General features: G+C 43.2%; 1 protein-coding gene across 1 annotated transcript in view; it reads left to right on the top strand.

Annotated features, from left to right (window-relative positions):
- The window catches only part of SLC17A8 (solute carrier family 17 member 8), a 323,457-nt gene that overhangs the window by 231,710 nt on the left and 69,021 nt on the right, over positions 1-22,726 (top strand). The window contains exon 9 of the mRNA XM_086936990.1: positions 12,171-12,303. Within this exon, the coding sequence (XP_086793116.1) occupies positions 12,171-12,303 (133 nt within the window). The remainder of the gene's footprint in view (positions 1-12,170; positions 12,304-22,726) is intronic.

Here is a 22,726-nt window from a genome sequence, read left to right as displayed (position 1 = left end):
TATCATGTTTAATGTGTTATTTGTTGCCCAATTTACATAGCAAACATTTTGAGGGCTCAGCTTGTGCATGGACTGCAAGAGCGATCCAAATCCTTGGCTCGGGTATGGCATGGCTCTTGCTGTTAATTTGTTGGCTCGCCCACCTCTACTCGATGTATGTTGTAACGGGAAAGCCACAAAGCTGAATTCTGGTTGGTGCAGTGGCTAATCGTGACTGGTTATTTTTTTTGCGTTATTATGGTCCCAGCCTGTGACATACACCCCTCTGACTATGTAATTAATTATTTTAAACTTGCATTTCACACAGTATAAGAAAGCCTGCCAAAAAATTTGCAAAAAGATTTAGGCATAAGGTAAAAAAACGTATACAGTGCAAACATTTTTTATAACAGTCCATTAAGAGCGTAATCCCTAGTAAATCCCTTGCAGTACCACTCAAAAAGAGTACATCTTTGTCTTCATGAAGTGAACTCCATTAGCCAATACTCTCTGTCCCTCCTTCAGGTTCACAGCACAGAAGACTCCCTCCTTTCCTCTTCAGCTGAGGCATCTCGAATGTCTTTTAGGAAAAAGTAGGGAAACTGTTTTTGTTAAAAGAAGTATGGGCATGTCATGGCCCTCAGATCTTGCCTACTTCGACTTCTGAATACAGTTGTTTGTGGCCTGCTGGAAATTATAAATCTTTGTCAGTGTACTGCCATGCTGCACTTACTCCTAGCATACACGGCTTCAGTCTAAGCAGCATCAGTGATGAATGCTGATCTATTCTTCATAGAAAGGAACTCTTGTCTCACCTGAGTTAACTCCCCAGGCATATACTATGGAGTAATGTATACTGCTTTGCCCCTCAATCACCCACGATCTACACATCAGACCATACTGTGGTTAAATGTATGATGCTTATTCTTATGGTTTGCTTCCTGCTAAATTGACCAGTGGCAAGTATTGTGATTAGTTGTAATATGTTTATGCATGCTCCTCTATCCAAAATTATTAGTTAAGCCCCAGGGAATTGGGTCCCAGGCGTCTTATAGAGGCTTGGGGAAGGAGCATGTCACAGAACCAAAATAAACTAATTGGCGCTGGGGGATTAAGTCATTGGGGACTTAAAAAGACTTAGAGAGGAGGGTTGCACTCCCCCTCCCCCAAAAAAGATATATCGGTGACCCTACAGGCCCTGGGCCGCGACTAGGGACTTTTTTTCTTTTAACAGCACTGTGGAACCTACTATTAATAAAAATCGTTTTTTGTCCCCACCAGGCCTAGGGATCAGGGTATCTGTACCCTGTCACTGTTTCTTTTATTCTTTTTGTAGGGCGGACAGGAGACCGAGTCCTAAAATGACTACTGCCACGTCTTTGTTGATGTGGTGGCAGCCAATCAGATCTTATCTTTTGATCTATCAGTTCCGCTGATTCTTCGTGGCATGATATATACATCAATTTTGAACCTTGATTTCTCAAAACCAATGGATTTACACTAAATCACAAAAACATGCTTTCTAGACAAAGATCAAGCTTTCTGCCAAATTTGGTGAAATTCTGTTGTAGCTGTCTCTAATTTTCCTATTGAAAATTGCATAGGGAAAAAGAGTTTTGGATCCCACTGTTTTCTGGGCCCCCGCTTCACAGATCACTCCAAAACCTTCCAGGAAGGAGCTGAGCTGCATAAGGCTTTTTTGTTAAAGTTAATAAATATCTATACAATGTCCCTTCAGGGTTACAGTGCTACATACATTTAGTAAAAAAGAAATAGGGAACCTGGTGTAATTCCTATGTTTTAGAAAAGAACAGCGACAAATCCTTTTGTAATTTCAGCAGCAAAGTCATTCCACATTGGATCAACTAGTGCTATCCATGCTCAGCTGAAAAATTACAAAGGCCCTTTATTTTTCCAGAACAACAAAACAGAAGTGCCAATACTGATAGTCTATTTGATATCTTATTTTATCAACCAAAAGAAGTCACCTGATCAAAAATGGGAAATGCTATTTAATAGCTGTTTTATTATACAAAATGAAATTTGGAAAGTACATTTATTTTAACTTTCAGTATATACTGTCGAAGAACAGAGCATTTTATATACAAAATGAAGAAAATGGACACAAAACAGGTTAATAAAATCAACCGTACATTCATAAATCAATCATATCACAGTCATACCACAAGCATTCACACATTCATTCTACAATACTTAACCTAAATTGGGTAAAGAATAAACAAAAAGGCTAAGTATTCGGTCTGCTGTACAAATAAAAATATTTACAGTGATTTAAGAAATACATTCATTAATTTGTGTTTGAATCCAATGTATTATAGAATTTAGACAGGGATTGGGTGTATAATTCGTGGCTGATAGTGTGGCAAAAGATCAACACTAGGGCAGTAGACAAGGGGGAGCAGACGCTGGACGAAGGGAGGCCTACGCGTTTCGAATCCCTAGGGTTTTGGAGGGATTCTCATCAGGACCAGATCACTGAAAAAGAAAAGAAGAGAGAGCCTATGTACACAGTTTTCTTAAAACAAAGAGGGGGTAGAACACTATCGAGTACCACAACACCCAGAATGACCTCTGCTTACCACAAGGGGAAAATGTATCCAGTGTGACAAATTGAAGAGTGGAAAAATAGGAGTCACCTGTTGACATAAATCCACAAACAAGAAAGAGAAACAGGAAAGAATGTGCCAGCTCCTGTTGTATTCTGATGCCATATCAACTAAAACGATTGTGGGAATGTATTTAAAACAAATACCTCTGGGATGGGTGGTGTTGTGTCCTAGGGCGTGGGTTGAACAAGGAGTTTGTTGACCTGCAGAGGGATACACTTCATTAGTACCAGACCGTAGTGAAGCCGAGCTTGAGAAAAGGCATATGGTGGAGCCTCTTACCCAGAAGTAAGCGGGACGCGTTGGGAAGGAAAACCTTTTTCTTTCTTTGTCGCTGGCTGGATCACGAGCGATTTTCTGGTATCCAGACTAAAACGAAGGTGGATGGCACGTTAGTCTAAAGGTAACCACGGAATTTTAATGAAAGATACCGGGTATAAGACCTCAAATGGCTTACCGAGAAGGAAAGTCTGTGTCAGCGTAACAGGGTCCGACAGGCGTTTCAATCGGCACTGCTTCCTCGCGCATGCGCTAAGCATGTCGAATGGAGTAACGGGCTCTTCCTTTAGAAGGGAGCACTATTTACTTGCGCATGCGCATAGATAACGAATAGTGTACAGAGTTGCGTGTTATGTAAACAGTGTGTAAAGGGCTGAAAAAGCGATGAAACGTGCACTCTGTATCCACGGGGTCAATTAAAACATCGGTCCCTTGATTAGAGAGGGAATGCTGCTTGGTAGGGTATCTGTCCTGGTGGACGATTGTTGCCACGAGATGCGTTCCATTGGTGAGGATGGATGGTGTGCTCTGGGACCAGAGGTGATGTGGATGTGCGTGTGCACTGTAAATGTGTTGATATGGAGGCATTAAATGATGGAATTTATGTAGGTCAGGTGAACTTGCAGGAATAATTCTGACACTAAAATCCTAAAGTTTATATATTTCGGATAGTTCATTTAGTCCCCTTACTGCTGTATCGAACTTCACAATTAAATATGCTTCACGTTTAGAGAGTTTTTGGTCCAAGTCCCCGCCACGTGGGTCTTTTTCAACACGGGAGATGACAGTCCATTTGAGGTCATTTATGCGATGTTTGCAGCGGATCCAATGATTAACCAATGGTGCAGTTTCTACTTGGTTTTTTATTCTTGATTTGTGTTGAGCAATTCTCTGGCGGATTTCTTGGTTAGTCTTTCCGATGTACAAGAGTCCACATGGGCATAGCACTCCATATACTACGAACTTAGACTTACAGTTGCTAAAGGTTTCATGTTTCTACGAGATGCTGTGATGTTGAAATAACGATCCCTCTATGGTCAGATCACAACACAAGCAGGTCTCATATTTGTGGTGGCCCACGATAGGGGCCAATCCCATCATTCTTCTCAAAGACGGTTGTTCTTCTTTTTTCATAGCTGCTCTTACTACATGATTTGCAATACTGTTCTCTTTTTTGAAGGCAAACAGCGGTGGCGCATGTAAACTTTCATCCAAGTTTCTTATTAGGTGCCAATTTTGTCCAATTATTTTTTTAAGGTTATTGGCATTGGGACAGTAGGTGGTTACACAAAACTGTCGTTTAAGCTTGGATTTGGTTTTTCGCTCGAGAAGACTCTCTCTAGGTATCCATCTCGCCCGTTTCATTGAGTTGCGGACCAGTTTTTTTGGGTAACCGCGATCACACAATTTGGACACTAGATTTTCTGAGTGAAATTTGTAGTCTTCAGTGGAAGAACAATTTCTACGGATACGTAGAAATTGGCCGAATGGCAAATTTTCTTTTAGATTCCTCGGGTGATTGCTGGAGAAAAGTAATGCTTTATTGCGATCTTTGGGCTTGGTGAATAATGATGTGGCCAATTTACCGTCAGATGGAAAGACTTCCAGGTCTAGGAACGAAATTTTTGTTGCTGAGTGTGATATGCTGAATTGTATGTCTATTGTTCTAGTATTGAGCCAATTGAAGAAGGATGTTAAATTGTCTTCACCGCCAGTCCAAATCATAAAGACGTCCTCTATGAAGCGCCACCATGTGGCTATGTATTCACTAAAAGGGGTGTTATTGTGAACATAGGTGTCTTCATAGAGCGACATAAACAGTACCGCCAGCTCTGGGGCAAAGGGACACCCCATAGCAACTCCTTTGACTTGGAGGTAGAATTCATTTCCAAAGCAAAAGTAATTCCTTTTTAGAGCAAAGGTCGCTAGATCCACTAGGAATTTAGTTGGCACTTGAACTGGTCTAGGTCTTAAATCCAGAAAATGTTGCAAAACTGCCACAGCTTCATCTTGGGGTATTTGCGTGTAAAGTTGTGTGACATCTAGGGTGACTAGCAAGTCATTGTCCTTATTGAATTCGGCCGTTTCCAACTTATTGATGAAATCAGTCGTATCTTGTAAGTAAGAAGAAACACAGTCCATAAATTGTTTTAAGAAGCAGCCAACATAGTTGGCTATTGGCTCAAGTATTGAGTCACATCCTGCTACAATTGGCCTACCCGGTGGCTTAGTTAGGTGTTTATGGACCTTTGGTAGGACATAGAACATGGGTATCTTGGGGTGTTTGTTTTGTAGATATTCCAGTTCTTTCGGGCCTAAGAAACCCTCATCAAATCCTTCCTTAAGTATAGGAAATAATAGATTTTGGAATTCTGATGTGGGGTCCTTTCCAATTTTACGGTAGCAAGTACAATCGTCTAACTGCCTCATAACTTCGGCGGTGATATATATATATATATATACTTTATATTCCAGGCACAGTATTACAGCTTTGGAGTGGGGATTGTTTTGACCTGTACTGGATACTCCCTTTGGACAAAGGTGTGCTTCACTGACACGCTCAAATTAGTCCGAAACACATGTACCAGGGCTGCCTTTATTCATTCCAGGTTGGCTTGTATGGTATTTTACCAATCCAAAGCTGTAATATTGTGCCTGAAATGCTAAAATACATTTGTCATTCATCAGCTTAATGTGGATAGCACTAGTTAATCTGAAACATAAAGACTTTTCTGCAAAAATGGCAAAAGGTTTTGTCACATTTATAGCTTGCTGTGGATGGAACAATGGTCATTCTATGTGTTAAAACTGCTGCAGGGGTCCTTTGGAACAGAACCAGGGTGTGTGGACCTGATCATGTGGTCTGATTTCACACCATGAATCTGCAGCTAAAATCTGAGAAAGAACCCGGTCTCTAGGTATGAGGTGTAGCCATCACCCCCAGTTTATAAGAAGTGCATCAAGAAGTGTTTGTGATACTCTGAATATCCCTTCCCAAAGTCCCCACTTGTGTTTGGGGTGTTTGTGCACACAAAGTGGAGATCACATCACCCATGGTTGGTCTCCATTTTTTCAGCACCTTTGGATGACAGCTCAGCATAGCTCACGTTGGAAATGACCTGATTCCTTACTGGTAATCTTTATGTCTCCTGGTGCTGGTCTTCTATGTGACAGTCCTATCCAAATGAGGCAAGCCTCACCCTCACACCTCAAGACAGGCAGTCTCATTGCCCCATATTTTTAAATAAAAGTACTTTCAGTTTTAACTCCTCCACTTGTAACATTTCATTGTCCTACTTCAGTGTTTACTGATAACAGAACACACTCTCTCTGCCCATAAAGCCCTTGCTGAAAACCATACCTGCCTGGAAAAATAAAGTTGTGATTAAACATATGGAGAGAGAGGAGTGATGCTAAACTCTCATGAGAAGAAATGAGACTGGGAACATGAGTAATAAATACTCACGGTATGTAATCAGGCCATCACCTCCCCATCCAGTCTTTATTGTTCCAGTCCTGACGCCCCCATAATGTTGTTATCCAAATAATAAATAAACCAAGCCATCTTTCTACTGAACATAAATAGCATTAAGGAAACTCTTAATGTTACTACAAGTACACAAGAAACACTACAATGAAGTTGCGAAGTTACATCCAAAGAGTTATGTTTTACTAATGTATGTATGTAAACAAATCTACAGATTTCCAACAGAGTCATTCCCTGAAGTTTCTCTCCAGAAGCAACCACCCATTGTTAGACTTGACATCCTTGGCGAGGCATTCCCCAAACTTTATGCCTTTACTATTTACTGAACTTGTTTTTGTTGGCATTAGGACTCTGGGCCTGATTTAGATCATGGTGGACAGGTTACTCGGTCACAATGGTGATGAATATCCCGTCCCCCAAAATATAAATCCTATAGGATTTAATGGGATTTAAATTTCAGCAAACGTGGTAAAATTAGCCTACACCTAATTGGTACATTTCCCTATTCCCTAGTAACTTGTACATGTTCCCAAAGCCCAGAAATGAAATGCCACTAGAAGGCTGCAGCACTCAATGTGCCACCCATTAAAGTAGCACTGTAAAACATGACTGGGCCTGCTACTGCAGCCTGTAATGCAGTTTTAAACTGACATTTTGATCTGAAAAGTAAACCTTTTGCTAGGCCTAACCTTCCTTTTTAATACTTATAAGTCACCTCTAAGATAGACCCTAACCACTCCTTGGGCACGGTACATGATATTTAAAAAGTAGGACATGTGTATTAAAGTTTTATATGTCCTGACAGTGAAACCCTCCTAAAGTGATTTTTCACTGTTGTAATGCTATCTCGCTCACAGACTAAGACTGGATTACCTTTTACTGTTAGAGAAATGTTTCTTCCGCTCAAATAAATTGTATTTTTAAAATCCTCTTTAGTGTTAAATTCGAATTGTAAGTCTGCTCAGGGTCATATGACTGTGATTGGGTCTCCTGTGGTGTTTTGTATATTGCTGAAAAAACAAACAGGTGTGTGGAGGGTCGGGGGGAAATATTTACTGACCTTACTGCTCGCTCCCCTATACCAAGGTAAAAAACACAAAAGAGCAGACAAGGTCTACAGATGGTGTGTGGCTGCAATAGCAACCGTGAGGCACTGGTAGAGAGCACTTGGGACAAAGAGTTGTTAAAAATTGGAGACTATTAGTCACAAAAAGGCTAAAATAATTCCCATCAGACCACCCATGTGGTGGAATTACGTCATATGGGAATCAATGATCATCCCAACCCAAATCTGACCATATAGTGTCGATCCGGGAAGGGTTGTCAAAAAATAGTCCTGTTGTGACACCATGAAGTGTTGTAAATGGAAAAAGTGCAGTGCTAACAAAAAATGTGTAAAATAAAATTAACTACCAGGACACCAGAGAACATTACAATAGGAGTCCAAGTGTCAAAGATTAAAAACACGCCAAGTAGTAAGACTACTCAAAGGCGCTGTGCAGTACGGTCGACATGTTTCAGCTATAAGAGCCATTAGCTCAGCTTTCTTCAGGACCTTGAACAGGAAAACAGCTACTGCAACTACATTTGATATGTATAAGTGAAGAATAATGTAAATGTACTGATACAGAGTTACATATATACCAGGAACTAGTATACTTAAATGTCCACTGGAGGGAAAGAGAAGTGTCTTCTTCCTAGCAAAAGAGAAGGAGAGAACACAAAGTACAGTATGTCAAAACAACACCGAATCCCACACGCTCACCCACCGTACACACACAGAGACCGTGCAGACACACCTGCAGGAATAATTTATATTCTGCATTCTAACAAGCATATTATCTATAATCACTCAGAGGCATTTCCTCTCAGTGATACTCACCCAGCTTTGTGTGGGTGATGACCTCACCTCACCCGGCAACCGCTCGGGAGTATGAGGCCCCGCTCTATAGTATAGAAATAAAAGACACAGTAAGCACACAACTTTACAATGTCCTACTCAATGGTTCTATACATATAACCCAACTGACGTGTGATAGTACAAAAGATGTCACACCCAACCCTGAACACCACAGAGATTCATAAGGGGTACATAAAAATCGCACATCCTGCGATCCTTAACATCACACAGAAAACTGGTGTCTATGTGTATTTCAAGGAAACTCCTTTGCAAGGTATTGTATGTCCTAAACCCATATATAGAGTATTGCATATTATGGAATGTCACGACCTATTGGGGACTCCAGCGTTACTGTATGAGAGAGGGTTTTTTTGGGGGGCATTACCCCTAAGTTGCTACCTGGGCCAACCCTATTAAAGGGCTGCTGAGCTCTCTCCCCATATCCAAAAGTAGGATACCCTGGACCTCCCAAAGATGACAAGGTAGGGGCCCTGCCGGGTCAGACTGAGCTGATTAGTAAACCGGGAATACCCTGGCCTTAACAAAGATAAAGGGGCCTGCCAGGTCCTCCTAACCTGACTGGTACACCGTGAATAGATTCCTCGCTGAACTCAAATGCGAGCACTCACTGACTCACCTGTCCGTCGGTGCTCTCGCTGCAAATACGAGCGGAAGTGGAGGTGAAAAATATTCACACCCTCCCTGCTTTTAAACCTGCGTTGGTTGGGTAATGAGTAAACCGTGGAGTCGGGGTTGAAGGTAGTCGCGGTAAATCGCGTAGCGGAAGCCGCTACTCTCTCGCGCATGCGTGAAGGCAAGGAACCATTACTCTATTACGCATGCGCCGACCATCAGACTAGTCAAACACGGATATAAAAATCCCCGGTAGGAGCTTAACGAGCGAATATTTTAATAATGTATGATGGCAGATCCATTGTGCTCTGAGGATCACGTTTACATAACACCACGGAAGATAGAGTTTAAATAACACCAGATCGGCGAGTGTCATCACGCAGTGCTCCTGTAATGTGTGTCAGCAATTAGTGATGGAACAAAAGAATGTTGCATCATAACCACCGTGGCGTGTGATTATAGGTTTTAAATTGGGAACCAACTGTCCCAGGTCAAAAGTTTGTAAATAGGGGGCCAGCTGTCCCAGGTCAAGAATTTGATCAGCATGAGTCTCCAGGTGTAATATGTACGATAGGACATACTTATAGAGTGGTCTATGGCTCGCTGAGTAGGGGAAATCTACAATTTGGATTAAATTCAAGGGCACACATACCAACATGGGTCAGTGTGTAATGATAGAGTGACCAAACCTTATGGGGACCCTAAATGGGAGTAGGGGTTGATATCTTAGGGTGTCAGTGAGGGTGGACAAAAAGACAACACACACACATAAGTTAGGTGAGCTATGAGGTGCAAACAAGGTTGCGCCCTAATCAAAACGACCCGCAACTAGAAAGCTGCACTATATACTGAAAAAACAAACAGGTGTGTGGAGGGTCGGGGGGAAATATTTACTGACCTTACTGCTCGCTCCCCTATACCAAGGTAAAAAACACAGAAGAGCAGACAAGGTCTGTTTTGTATATTGCATATTGCTTCTAGACATGAGGACAAAACGATACTTGGGTGTGGGGCAGGGTGTTTCTTTCCCGAGCAGAATGTCTTGGGGGATTGCATCCAGGCTTCCTGAGCTTCAGAGGATAGCCTCGTGGCTTGCCCATCTCCTTCCTGGCTTTTAGGGTCTGCCTGCCCTGCCACTGACAAACGCAGATTACACCCAGACTTCCCTACCCTTAATACCCTTGATAGTTTGGAGCCAACCCCAGAAAAGAGGGAAGGTAAGACAAAGAGGGCATCCCCCACCCACAGGCTGGGTTTGGGGATAAAAGTGGCAACTTTACACCCTCTTATCAAAATACTCCTGGTAATGTGGAAAGAAGAGGAAGAAGGACTGCCCTGCTGCCTGATGAAGGAAGACTGGACCTGCTTGCCTTGAATCCAGGATCAACAGAAATGACTCTAAGGGTCAATTGGCTGACCTTCTGCTTCAGCTACATGGAACACAACACGCTTCCAGAGGCCTCCCTGCAACTGCCCAGCTTACCAGGATCAACTGGATCTACCTGAGTCCTGCTTCTGGCCTCTGCTGAAGTGGGTCCTGAGCCCCTAGAGCTGCCCCTTTAGGTGCTGGAACCTTGGCTGGCATAAGAGGGCACTCCTCCTGCCTCAAAACCACAAGTCTGGAGGTCCAGGTAAAGAGTCCAAAGTTTTTGCACTCTCAGCGACCGTGAAAACACACCTTGCAATGCCCAGTGACTATCCCCATTGCCAGCTCACGCAAATCTCCAGGGACAACCTGCTCCTCTCGTCCGGTCAAACAACTGCTCTAATGGCACCAGCATGCATCGACCACTAACATAAGGCTCCAGTAGTGATGGACTCTTCTCACCGAGCAGCGACCATCTGTGGATCCTGAGGTGCTTCTCGTATCGACAATGGTATCCTTGCATCAACTGCTTCTCGCAACTCTTTGCATTGACCTGAACTCAGAAAAGGCAAAAGGTTCAGTGGGACAAACCTGGTCCATATATTGGACCTGCAATCCATTGCGGTCAGCCTGAAGTTGTGCCTTAGATCTGGTAGAAGGTGACAAGATTTTTATAACCCAAATGACACCAAAATGACAAAAATCCAATCAGTAGAATCTGAGTTGTGAATCTTTTAGGTTTCTAGTCAAAAAAGTGCCAAAAAGCATAAAGTGCCAACTGTTTTTATTTTATATTTTGTGCTCTTGACATGTTATAATTTGCATCTTTTTCTTTATAATATACAAATTTAGATTGCATAAGTACATAGATATACATGTTTTTTGGATAAATTCATATAATAAATGATTGTTTGTAACTTTTATTGATTTTGCTAATAACCATCCTTGGTTTGATCATTATCCTAGGGTTTTAGAGCCTGTGTATTGCCAAGCCCTGAAAATGCTTGCTGTGTAAATCATATAACAAACATGATGTTGAATATGATAATGTCTCTTCAAAACTCAAATGTGTATTTTTTTTAACATGTGGAAGCTTTTACCTTAATACATCACATAAAAGCACTGCACTAAGAAGTACTTATTAAAATGAGGCATGACAGTAGTCATGTAAACCCTGTAGGCGGCCCAGACTATATGATAGAGCGAACATAATAATCTATTAAATCAAAATGAAACTCTGAACTCACATATTTGAAAGTTCTTTCACACAAGATAATAAAGAAAAAGTAGTATTGGTGAAATAAAATACGTGTCTAAGATCACACAATTCAAGCAGAGAAGCTGTGATTTGTCCTGTTTGCCTGGTTTGACTTTGCACTAATCAGACAGTAAATGGGTATCTATTTGTCTTTCCTTTTTATGTTAACGGTTTGTTTTTACCTTTGTGCATTCCTCTGCAGGTTTTTTTTATAAAATGCAAACTAGACCCACAGGGTTTGGAGTGATTCAAGTAAACCCCAGTTACAATACACAGGGTCACATTCGTTTGTTATAGATTACACATGTTTGTATACATTATATACATTATATGTTCTGACTCTAGGAAAAAACTTAAAAACATATTATAAAAATACACATTTCTAGCTAGACATTTCTCAGTAGACCTGCCCAGCCGAGATTACAATAGCCTGTTTTCATGCCACGAGTCTTCTTTTCTGAACGTGAGGCTTAGATTTCTTAACTCTTTCTAAATGTTTTAATTTTTGTGTTACAGGCTGTTTCAATTTTGTTGTATGTGGGTCGGGATAAGACATTTTTTAATAAAATCCGGTAATTAAAATTGAGCACGATGTTCACAAAGATTAAAACGCCGGTACGATGTTGTTTTCTCTGCTGCAGGTGGGCCTGTTATCAGCCGTGCCTCATATGGTTATGACAATCATCGTTCCCATCGGTGGGCAGATTGCAGATTTTTTACGGAGCAGAAAGATATTGTCGACAACCACAGTGAGAAAAATAATGAATTGCGGAGGTACAGTATCGTTTAATTATCATAAACAACAATACTTGATGCAAAGTGTTTACTTTACGTGCTCTGTTGTTCTAAGTGCAAAACCTATGTTAACTGTGATGTAGGGGACAGAGCCATGTGGGCTGGGAAGGTGGTGAGAGTAGCATCATGGGCTGTGCGGATAGAAAAGTCATGGGCTTAAATATTCGCCGACAGTACCGATAGACAGCTGTAATGTAAACGAGCATTTACAATGCAATAGGTCTCGCATTTACGCGAGTTTAAGCTATTGGCATTGCAAATGACAATACCTTTTATTTATGTTTTAAATGCCAACACATAAATAAAAGGCATTGTCATTTACAATGCCAATAGCTGAAAGTCGCTTAAATGCGAGACCTAATGCACTACAAATGCTTGTAACGGTGGGATACTCAGTCCAACAAAAATCACCCCTACCTGGGGCGTTTCGATTTAAGGGCGGCTAGCAACCACACAACCAGTGAATAATAGTTAACAGCACGCCCTCGGGGGCAGAAGTTGTACAATGGCCATCGCCCCGCCTTTGTTGCGGCTCTGGTGTTAACATGCTCGGCGACTAATTAGACAGAGATACCAGAGTGCTCGCAGCTTGTTGGCAAACACAGACAGAGCCTGAGAGGCGCGTGCCATGGATCACACTCTCTTTGGCTGCCTCCGCAGCCCGCACGCGTCCGCCCAGAGCCTGCACCCTTTCTCGCAGTCACCGCGAGGCACCCCGAGTGCCTTCAGCCGCATGTGTGAGCCGAGCTTCAAGATGCCCGGGAGCAGCGCGAGCGCACCTCAGTGCCTCCGGAGATCAAATATCCGCACGCGCCAGGGCCTCACCGCGTCCATGATGCAGTCAAGCCAGTGGCCCGCCACGGAGAGCCCAGCGCTCCTAGACCTCTCCAGGCTCCGTGTTCCTCCACCACCAACAGCTCAGCGCCCGGGCGGGCGCCATTTTCTGCAGGGAAGCTCCGGAGCTCACCAGGTCAGTTCGGGGGCAGACTACGGGACTATCGGACCACCAAGAGCCTGCCTTTAGCTGCCTCTGAGCCCCGCACGCACAACGCCACCCCCCACAGCGTGTTTAACTGGGCTCTGGTGAGAGGCCCCCTCCTCCTTCCCTTTAAACTTTGTTTTAGACTTTGCTGCCTCCCGTTCTGCGATCATCTGCCTTGGCGCCTGTAGTCTTTCTTCCCTGACCCCTGGTCTCCGAATTGAACTCCTCTGCCCCAGCTCCTCATGGACAATGAGGCTGTGACTTTGCTGCGGACTGCCTTTCTCCCCCCGTACTTGCTAGCTATGGCAGCCCTCTTCCTGGACTTTCGGACTTGGACCTTTATGCTCCCCGCCATTTTCTTTTTATGACTCGCTTCTTCTTCTACCTTTCTCCTCTGCCATTTTAGCGATCTCTGACCTCCCCCTCTGTCCCAGCGACCTTTCTATTGTCTCTCCTTTTGACACACTCCTCAATGTCTTACTCATTACTATCTGCTTCCCTCTCTCGTTTGTCTCACTTTCCTGCCCTTCTCTGTCCCTCCCTTGTGCTGTGACTGCATCCCCCTCCGACCACACTTAATGTAGCTATGCCGACCCTGTTTTGCCTCTTTATCAACAGTGTCATATCCCATCTTGACCATGGTAGGGACAATGACGCTCCATGCCTGGCAGGAAGGAGGGTGCCGGCTATCATGTTTGCCGAGGACACCCTCCTGCTTTCCTAATCCCCGATGGGGATTCAACGGATATTAGATGGATTTGGTGTTTTCTGTAGACAACATGGTCTAGAGATCAATACAGAACAGACCTAATTCATGATATTTAATCCATCCACTAAAGCCAGACCTAACCCCACATTGGGTTCAGCCAGCCTTGAGAGGGTAACAACTTTTCTGTACTTGGGGGTAACGCTACATGAAAATTTATCCTGGGACCCCCAGATAGTAAGATCCCGGCTTAAGTTGTCCCAGCTGTCGGGCGCAATTTTGAAGGTTGTAAACAGCTCAACCTTTAAGCCCATTAGCCCGGCAGTTGAAATGTATAAAACCCAAGCCAAGGCGGCTGCAACCTATGGGAGCGAGCTAGGGGGGTACAAAGCAGGGCAAGAACTTGCAAGAGTGGAAAATAATTTCCCCAGACGCCTCCTGGCCCTCCCTCGAGGCACACCGCTCCTGCCCTTAAGATTAGACATGGGCCTCCCTTCTATTGCTGAGGAGCTCGAGTCAAAGCCATTGAGGTTCTGGCATAGGCTTTGGTCTACCAGCGAACTCGTTCACTACAGGCAAGACCTTATTCATGTCATGAACCTGAACCAATGCGATAGAATCCCCTGCCTTGCTTTTGTAAAAAAAGAATTGTACTCCTTGAATTTGTCCGAGTTATGGGAGGACCCTGAACAAGGTTGCCGAAGGGTTTCCCGCAAAAGACTGGTACAAACCCATAAGGAAAAAAGATTAGCACTGCTGTTGTCTGCACGAAACAGCGGCACTCTAACTGAACGTTTCTTGGAATCCAAAAATTCCTATGCATTTGAAAGTTTTATGGATTTTATCTTTCCCATTTTATCAAGAACATTGTTTATACAATGGAGGTTAGGCACTCTGCCCATCAAAACCTTCACTTGTAAATGGCTAAAGGGTAATGACAAAACTTGTCCATGCTGTAACATTCTTGAGGAAGATGAAATTCACATCATGTTTTTCTGCCCTGCTTATAATAGACCCAGAAAATATTGGCTGGTGCCGCTTTGCAGAAATTTGGGATTCAGGAGCTATCTGCATGTGTATAGAATACTGAAAACCAGTACTCTGTCCCATATCTTGTTTGCAGTTGCTAAATTTTTAATGGCTATGTGGCAGATAAGGAAAAAAAATCCTTTAATGTGTGGACAATGTTATGAACTGTTCTTAAACCCCTCTTATGCCTTGATTATATGGGAAGTAATTGTATGAATTGTATGAAATGTGTTTCATAACAGTTACGCTTTTTTTTATTGTGTCTTTGTACTGCATCTTTTATGGTCTAAATGACCGAAATAAAGAATTTTTGGATTGGATTGGAACTCTGCTTTTCTGTATATAGAGATAACTCTAATCACTAGTATATGTAGTAGACCTTTGTACTCCCTACCATTCCAATGTGACTCTTAGAGTATATCCATTCATATCCCTTCCCTATGTATATAGAGATAACTCTAATCACTAGTATATGCAGTAGACCTTTATACTCTACTATTCCTATGTGACTCTTAGAGTATATCCATTCATATCCCTTCCCTATGTATATAGAGATAACTCTAATCACTAGTATATGCAGTAGACCTTTGTACTATCTACCATTTCTATGTGACTCTTAGAGTATATCCATTCGTATCCCTTCCCTATGTATATAGAGATAACTCTAATCACTAGTATATGCAGTAGACCATTGTACTCTCTATCATTCCTATGTGACTTTTAGAGTATATCTATTCTTATCCCTTCACTATGTATATAGAGATAACTATAATCACCAGTCTCTTCGTTGTGTGACTTAACATCTTGTACATTTGCAATTTTTTTCTGTGTGTATCTTTTATGTAACACATGTAATCCTAAGTCCTTATGTTTTGCAATTGGTTCTTATGTAAAGCGCTCTGACACCTTCGGGTAAAGTTTGCGCTATATCAAATCGCATTAAATAAATAAATAAAAATAAAAAACAGTGTCACGTACTGAGCGTGGAGCTCCTGGCCAAAATGGGGGGGGGGGCAAAGGAGCTGAAGACAAGGGGAGGGCCCTAGAGCATCAGCTAAGGGTGTGTTTATTGTCCTCTGGACAAGCAGCTCATCTGTGAATGGACGCAGGCTGGATGAATGGGGAGCTCAGAGGGGGAGCTTGTCCCATGCTTTGGGGACCACTGATTCGTGTGATAAGATAGAGGCTGTGTTTCTGTTCTCACTGACTATCTCCCTGTAATGGGATTGTAACGACCTAAACGATCCGCTAATAAGAACAAAACATGCCCATTCATGCAGTCCATCTGAAAATATTTTCTTAAAATAGCCCCGTGTGTGAATTCTCACATCAAAGCCACGAAGAGAAGAAATGCTTTGTCCATCAGAGATCTCAGCATCAATGCAGACATCACGTATGCAACGTGCTTCTCACTTAAATAAACCAGCCTTCGGCCTTGGCGCACTCCCAGCAGCACCCGCACAGCATCCATGCAGCAGGGGAGAAGGGGGGGGGGGGAAATCATATGTAAAAGTGTTGTAAATATGTAAACATATGAAAAAGTAATAGCTGTTAAAGTGAAAGTGCTTGAAGTGCCTCATAAAAAAAGACACTGAGTGCAGGCAAAAAAATATTTGCAATGCTATAGGTCTCGGATTTAAATGCAAGACCTATGGCATTGCAAACAAACGGCCGCCATTGCCCCAGCGGCTGCAAAAGTTACAGTGGGCGTGGCCCACTGAATGTAAGCAAAGTACCTTGTGGTGCCTAACGTAGGAAAAACTAAATAAGAAGTACACATACAGTGCAAAAACCAAGTAAGGTTGCCAGTAGCCATGGGAGGATACAAATGATGACATGGCCCTACTAAGGCGGGACTAACAAGCCTCATATTGAATCAGAGGACAGAATTTACAAAGGACAAACACACAAGCCAATGAAAAATAAGGGCGTAGGAGGGGCGAAGCTTTTCTCCATACTGAACTAACACAGATCTTTGCAGAGCAGGGCTCAGGCTCAACCTAAAAATCAAAAACTACCAGATCAGAATGCAAACCACTGTTTACAAAAAGTCCAGACCTGGGTTGATATATACCACATGGCAGCGGGACATCTGTCGGCTTCCATTGATATTGAATGTGAAACAAGTAGACACCATTCTGAAGTGGAGAGAGACATTTTTAGAGTAATTCAAAAGTGATTCAGACTAGTGGGAGAGATGGCTTTTCAAAGGCAAATGTGTACTTCAAAATGCTAGTGATCAATCATTTACACTGAACTGGAAAAAATTGACTTGTTAACAAGCCCCATTGCCAGGGCCACTGGAAATATATGGTAGGGGTGAAACAAATTATGAAACAGGGTTTACTAAATTATGCAGCAAGAAAAGGCAAGTTATGCAACAAATGCAGCACATTTGGTGATAGTATTACCTCATTATTTTGCCAATTTTACACATTAACACTATCTGGGCAAAGGTTTCACCTCATTACTACCAGTGATACAGCACTAAGCAACAAAAAGAGAACTAGTCAAACTTTGCGACATGGTGCTGCATTTCCACTAGAATTTTTTTGTTAAAATCTACAGATTATGCAGCATATGATGGATTGTGTCGCAAATCCATAATAATGCAGAAAATGTTGCAGCCACAAAATCGCATAATTCCAGTGGGCCGGCCTACTTCTCAGCACAGCACATCAGAAAAGTGTGGCTGAAAAGGCATGATCTTCTAACCTTTAGCCAATTTTCCTGGCTGAGCTCACCCTTTGCAAGGAAATAATGGGCTGGAGCTGCCAGAGTCTGCTACTCCTCAAGAGTGTTGTATTGTGTTAGTAATAAATAGTACCGGGACCGCTGTTCTCATTTGTTCACGCCACCTAAGTCATCCATTCGGCTATAGCTTGTCTATCTTATAGCCAGTCCTTCATTTCTAGAAAAAAAAGTAAACGCTGCGGACCAGCATATTGTTTCAAAATATATTTTATTGACTTTTATTATAACCCTAAACAGGAGGGACTAGATAGGCCTTAAAGTTTCAGTGAGATTAAAAAAAATCAGTTTTTCTGGTGTCTGCCCTCTTCCCCCTTTAAAACAGGACATAGTTAATTATCAGTAAACAAGTAAATAAAAGACAAGGAGAGTCTCTAGTTTTAAGAAATATGCTGTTTGCTTTCAGTCTCCTTTTCTCTGTATCAGGGATCTTAGAGAGGCTAGTGGGGGGGTCTTTCTGTTAAGTACTTCAAGAAAGGGTCCCACGGTCTGATGAAGTTGCCGCCTTTCCGCTGCAAAACCCATGACCAAAGTCTTCCACTCCTGTGCACTAGATGAGGAGGTGATTTTCCATTATAATGAGATCAACTGCTTTGCGGCCACGGTATTGGTTATTAACATCAGGATTCCTAATGTGAAATAATCCATGGAAGAAAATGACATAGAAGGAATCTGTACTGATCTCCTTCAGGTCACTTCTACAAGTGGACCAAGATGTCCAAATGAATAATATAAAAGCCCATCAAGCGGTCCTGCCACAAAACACTGGAATCACAACCACAAGGCGTCCTGGTGAAACCTTCAAAGACAGAATCCTCAAGAAAGCACAAAAATTGACTTCTTCTGCGTTAATAGATAATAATGTACTACTGTACTATGGCCTCTCACATAGTACTTTAAATAAAAGGAGGACCATGATACAGATGACCAAAGAACTGTGGAGGCACCAGATAAAATATCACAGGCGCACCCATACTCATCCTCCTTCCAAATTAACTGAAAGACAAATATCATCTGAAGGGTTGAGGAGGACAAGCAGTACTGTCTTTAATACCGAAGAAAACCCCCCAGAAAGCTAAGAGAAAAAAATTGTGCAGACTCAAGAGAAAGATGGATGGGAAAGAGTAAAGATCTCTGGAGGAGCATCACACAGACCCTGACATTCAACTAGTCAACAGCCAACAGTATACTAATACTCATGAATTGGCTATTTGAACAAAGCCTAATACATGGCAGGGACTGGTGCGGCAATCTTTTTCGGTCCCCCTTTCCATGACCTCCTCCTCGGATTTCCTCACTATCAACCGGCAAAAGTGCTCCTCATGTCTTAATTGCCCCCTTCTCACATACATTTCATTTACTTGAAAGAGCTGGTAAAGCCAGGCTTTACTAATCCACTCAGCTAGCCACATAAAATACAGATCTGTTCTTTGCAGCAGGCATAATAACCCTCTATGCTAATTTATGGCGAGTCAAAACTGACACTAGACAACACTCTGATCTCCCTCTCTAGAAGGAACATTAATCACAAGAGTAATCTTGACATTTTTATTGCTGCCTGAAACCTAAACGCCCAAGCAACTGTGCAGCTAGTGCTTTTAAATTAGGTTTTTATAAACACAGCACCCCCCTCAGGTCAGTGTCCCTTGCTAGGTCATCACCCAGTGTGGCCGCACAGTTCGCACTGCCCTAAAGCCGACCCTGATACATGGTGACACATACCTACTATGAACCTGATGAGATAATTTTCTAAAAAGGGAAACTATTTCTGGCAATAATGAAGTAAGAAGTGGGTGGACTTAGAAGTGGGTTGACTAATTGGCCCTGGTGTGGTATAGTATCCACGCTAGGGATGGTTCTATCGCCCACTTTCAGAGGGAAATCTGGAGAAATCTTTCAGGAGGAGAAACTAACTAAGTTGGAGTGGAGGGGAGTGGGTGAAGGTTAGTCAAGGAACTCTTGCATTAGACATGGGAAGAAAGACAGATAAAGTGAAGCATAGCTTCATGGTAGATAGGAAATGATGCAACTGGGCAACAGAGATGTTATGTTCGAGGCATATGAGCTGCAGATTGTACACTTAGCATTAGATCGCCACCTGGAGTTGGGCCCGGATGATTGCATGTTGTTGTCATCTTGGAAGAAGTCTTTGTAGTCACGAGATAGATGACTCCTCCCTTGGACGATAGTGCGCATGGGCATCGGCTCCATCCTTAGATTGTTTTTTTCCGCCACTGGGTTCGGATGAAATTTTTCCGCTCCGGCTAGAAATAGACTTTTCAAGCACTTCAAAGCGCAAAAAACTTCCTAAAAACGTACCAAACTACTTTCGATATCGACTAACATTGTTTCGACTTCATCAGCTCGATTCCGGTCGTCGACGTGGGCCATTGGAAAGTACGCCATTCAAGAGATGTCCCAAGTGTGGAGCAAAGTTTCCACACAGTGACCACCACAAGGTCTGCAACCTGTGATTATCGCCAGAACACGACGAATCCAACTGTACAGCCTGTGCGTCCTTTCTATCCAAGAAAACCATCCGAGATCGAAGGGCCAGTCGACACGACATGTAGTGATCAGCTCCGGAACCTGTGGATATCTTCGAAGAGGAGGTTCCGCTCATTCCCGAAGAAGATTCAGATGATCTCCAGATCGTATCAGAGGCAGACAACTCAGATGACTCCATACCATTGGGTCAGCGCGTGAGTACTACTGCCCCTGCACCATACACAGCACCCAGATCGAAGGTCAACACTCTGCCTTTGGGGCCCAGTCGCGACCGGAAAACCACTTCGACAGCCCCGCCATCGAGCCCGGCTCCGAAGAAAATAACTAAGCCTTTCGGTAGCTCGGTACCGAGCAATTCGCACGTCCCAATCCCACAAGCTCCCTCAGCACCGAAACCGAAAGAAGTCTCGACTCCAAAACCGTCGACTTCTAAAGACAAAGGTATGAAGCTAGCGTCCGATGCCTCGAAGCCGACGAGACCAGCTTCCACTCCTAAGCCATCATCTTCGGTACCGAAACCGACAAGGCCTTATTCCGATGCGCCCAAACCATCGAAACAGCCTATGACACCGAAAACAACACCTTCAGTGCCGAAAACTTTGCCAAAGGACATTGCAATACCTCCTAAGGCTAAACACAAACAGCAACCTCGTCTGGAACCGAAAAAATTGGCGCTGACAAAAGTTACACAAGGAGAAGACCTTTTCCAACCAGATCCTCTGCAAAAGAAGATCTACATTGACCCAAAGACAGGTCATGTATCCACTACACCACACAAGAAGAGGAAGGCAGATGTAACACCCACACCTGTAGTTCCTGCCAAGAAGAAGGACTCTGCCACATCTCCTATGCACCCTTCTTCTCCTGTACTTCCTTCTCCTTCATCACCTGTTCCTGTTAACAACTCACCACTGGTATCTCCTTCACACTCACCTCAAGGTGATGATACGTATAGTTTAGGTAGAGGGATAGACCCAGAGGAGCCTTTCCCATTCCCTGTAGATGATACAGACTGGGAGTACCCAAACCCACAGGATGTGGCAGATATTCCTGACCCACAGTCATACCCATCAAAACCTTCTCCCCCAGAAGATAACATTGGGTTTGGTCACCTGTTGAACAGAGCTGCCATTTACCATGGGGTCACTATGCATTCTGATGAGACAGAGGAAGACTTTCTCTTAGACACATTTAAACAATCGCAAAGGTCTGTTCAAATTCTTCCCATGATTGAAGGGGTCATCAAACATGCTCCTAAGATATTTAAAGACCCTGTAAGTACTAGGATCCTAAACCCTAGAATTGAGAAAAAATATAGGCCTGCACCTGCAGATCCAGCCTACATTAAAGGACAACTACCATTAGATTCACTAGTTGTGTCAAATGCTAGGAAAAGGGCAAACTCACAAACTTCAGGTGAGGCACCCCCACCTGACAAAGAATCCAAGGTAATAGATGCTTCAGGAAAAAGAATAGCTGCACAAGCTACTAACATGTGGCGTATAGCTAATACACAAGCCCTCCTCTCACGATATGATAGGGCGCATTAAGATCAGTTAGATAAACTATTAGTGGAGTGGTGTGGCTCACTGGTTAGAGGCGGCAGACCCGGAAGTAGAGAATGGCCTGGTACCAGGGTTCAATTCCCGACGCGGCAGGGTCGTGGACCAGGGTCAGCGGACTCGATAATTCTCGCCTCGGTGCCTACTCTAACCAGGGATCACACTCTGCAACTCTGGGCATTAGCTTGCCTCATCTCTACAACGGCCCCCCACATTCGCCGGGGATGCCTGGTTTCACCTTGGAGATACCCAGTAGGGACCATCTCACAGGGATAGCCAGGACGGGTTCCCCAGCGGTCTACAGCGCCACGACGCCTCAGGGCAGCAGTGCGCTTTACAAGACCACATACATTACATTACATTACATCTACCTGATCAATTTAAGGCACAAGCAAACGACCTTATGCAAGAAGGCAAGCTAATTTCTAATGCCTCAATAAAGGCTGCACTAGATGTAGCAGACACTGCGTATAGAGCTGTAAATACTAGTGTCGTTCTAAGGAGACATGCGTGGCTACGCATTTCAGGGTTTAAACAGGAAGTGCAAACTACCATTTTAAATCAACCATTTAATCAAAACCAACTGTTTGGACCAGAAGTAGACACAGCACTTGAAAAGAGGAAGAAGGATACAGACACTGCCAAATCTATGGGGGGCTTTACAGTCCACACAAGCTAAGAGTTCTTTTTGTCGCTCCTTCTACAGAGGAGGCTCCAAACAAACTGGGGCAGACGGTACAACATCCTTCAAATTTAGCACACAAACATCCGCTAACAAGGGATATTTTAGAGGAGGATATAGAAGAAATAACAACAAGGGAAGAGGTCGGGGTAACAACAATAATCAAACCTCTTCCACTACAA

This window comes from Lissotriton vulgaris, chromosome 1_1 (assembly GCF_964263255.1).
Source record: "Lissotriton vulgaris chromosome 1_1, aLisVul1.2, whole genome shotgun sequence".
In the NCBI taxonomy this organism is placed as follows: Eukaryota; Metazoa; Chordata; class Amphibia; order Caudata; family Salamandridae; genus Lissotriton; species Lissotriton vulgaris.
This window is presented reverse-complemented; position numbering and strand designations above follow the sequence as displayed.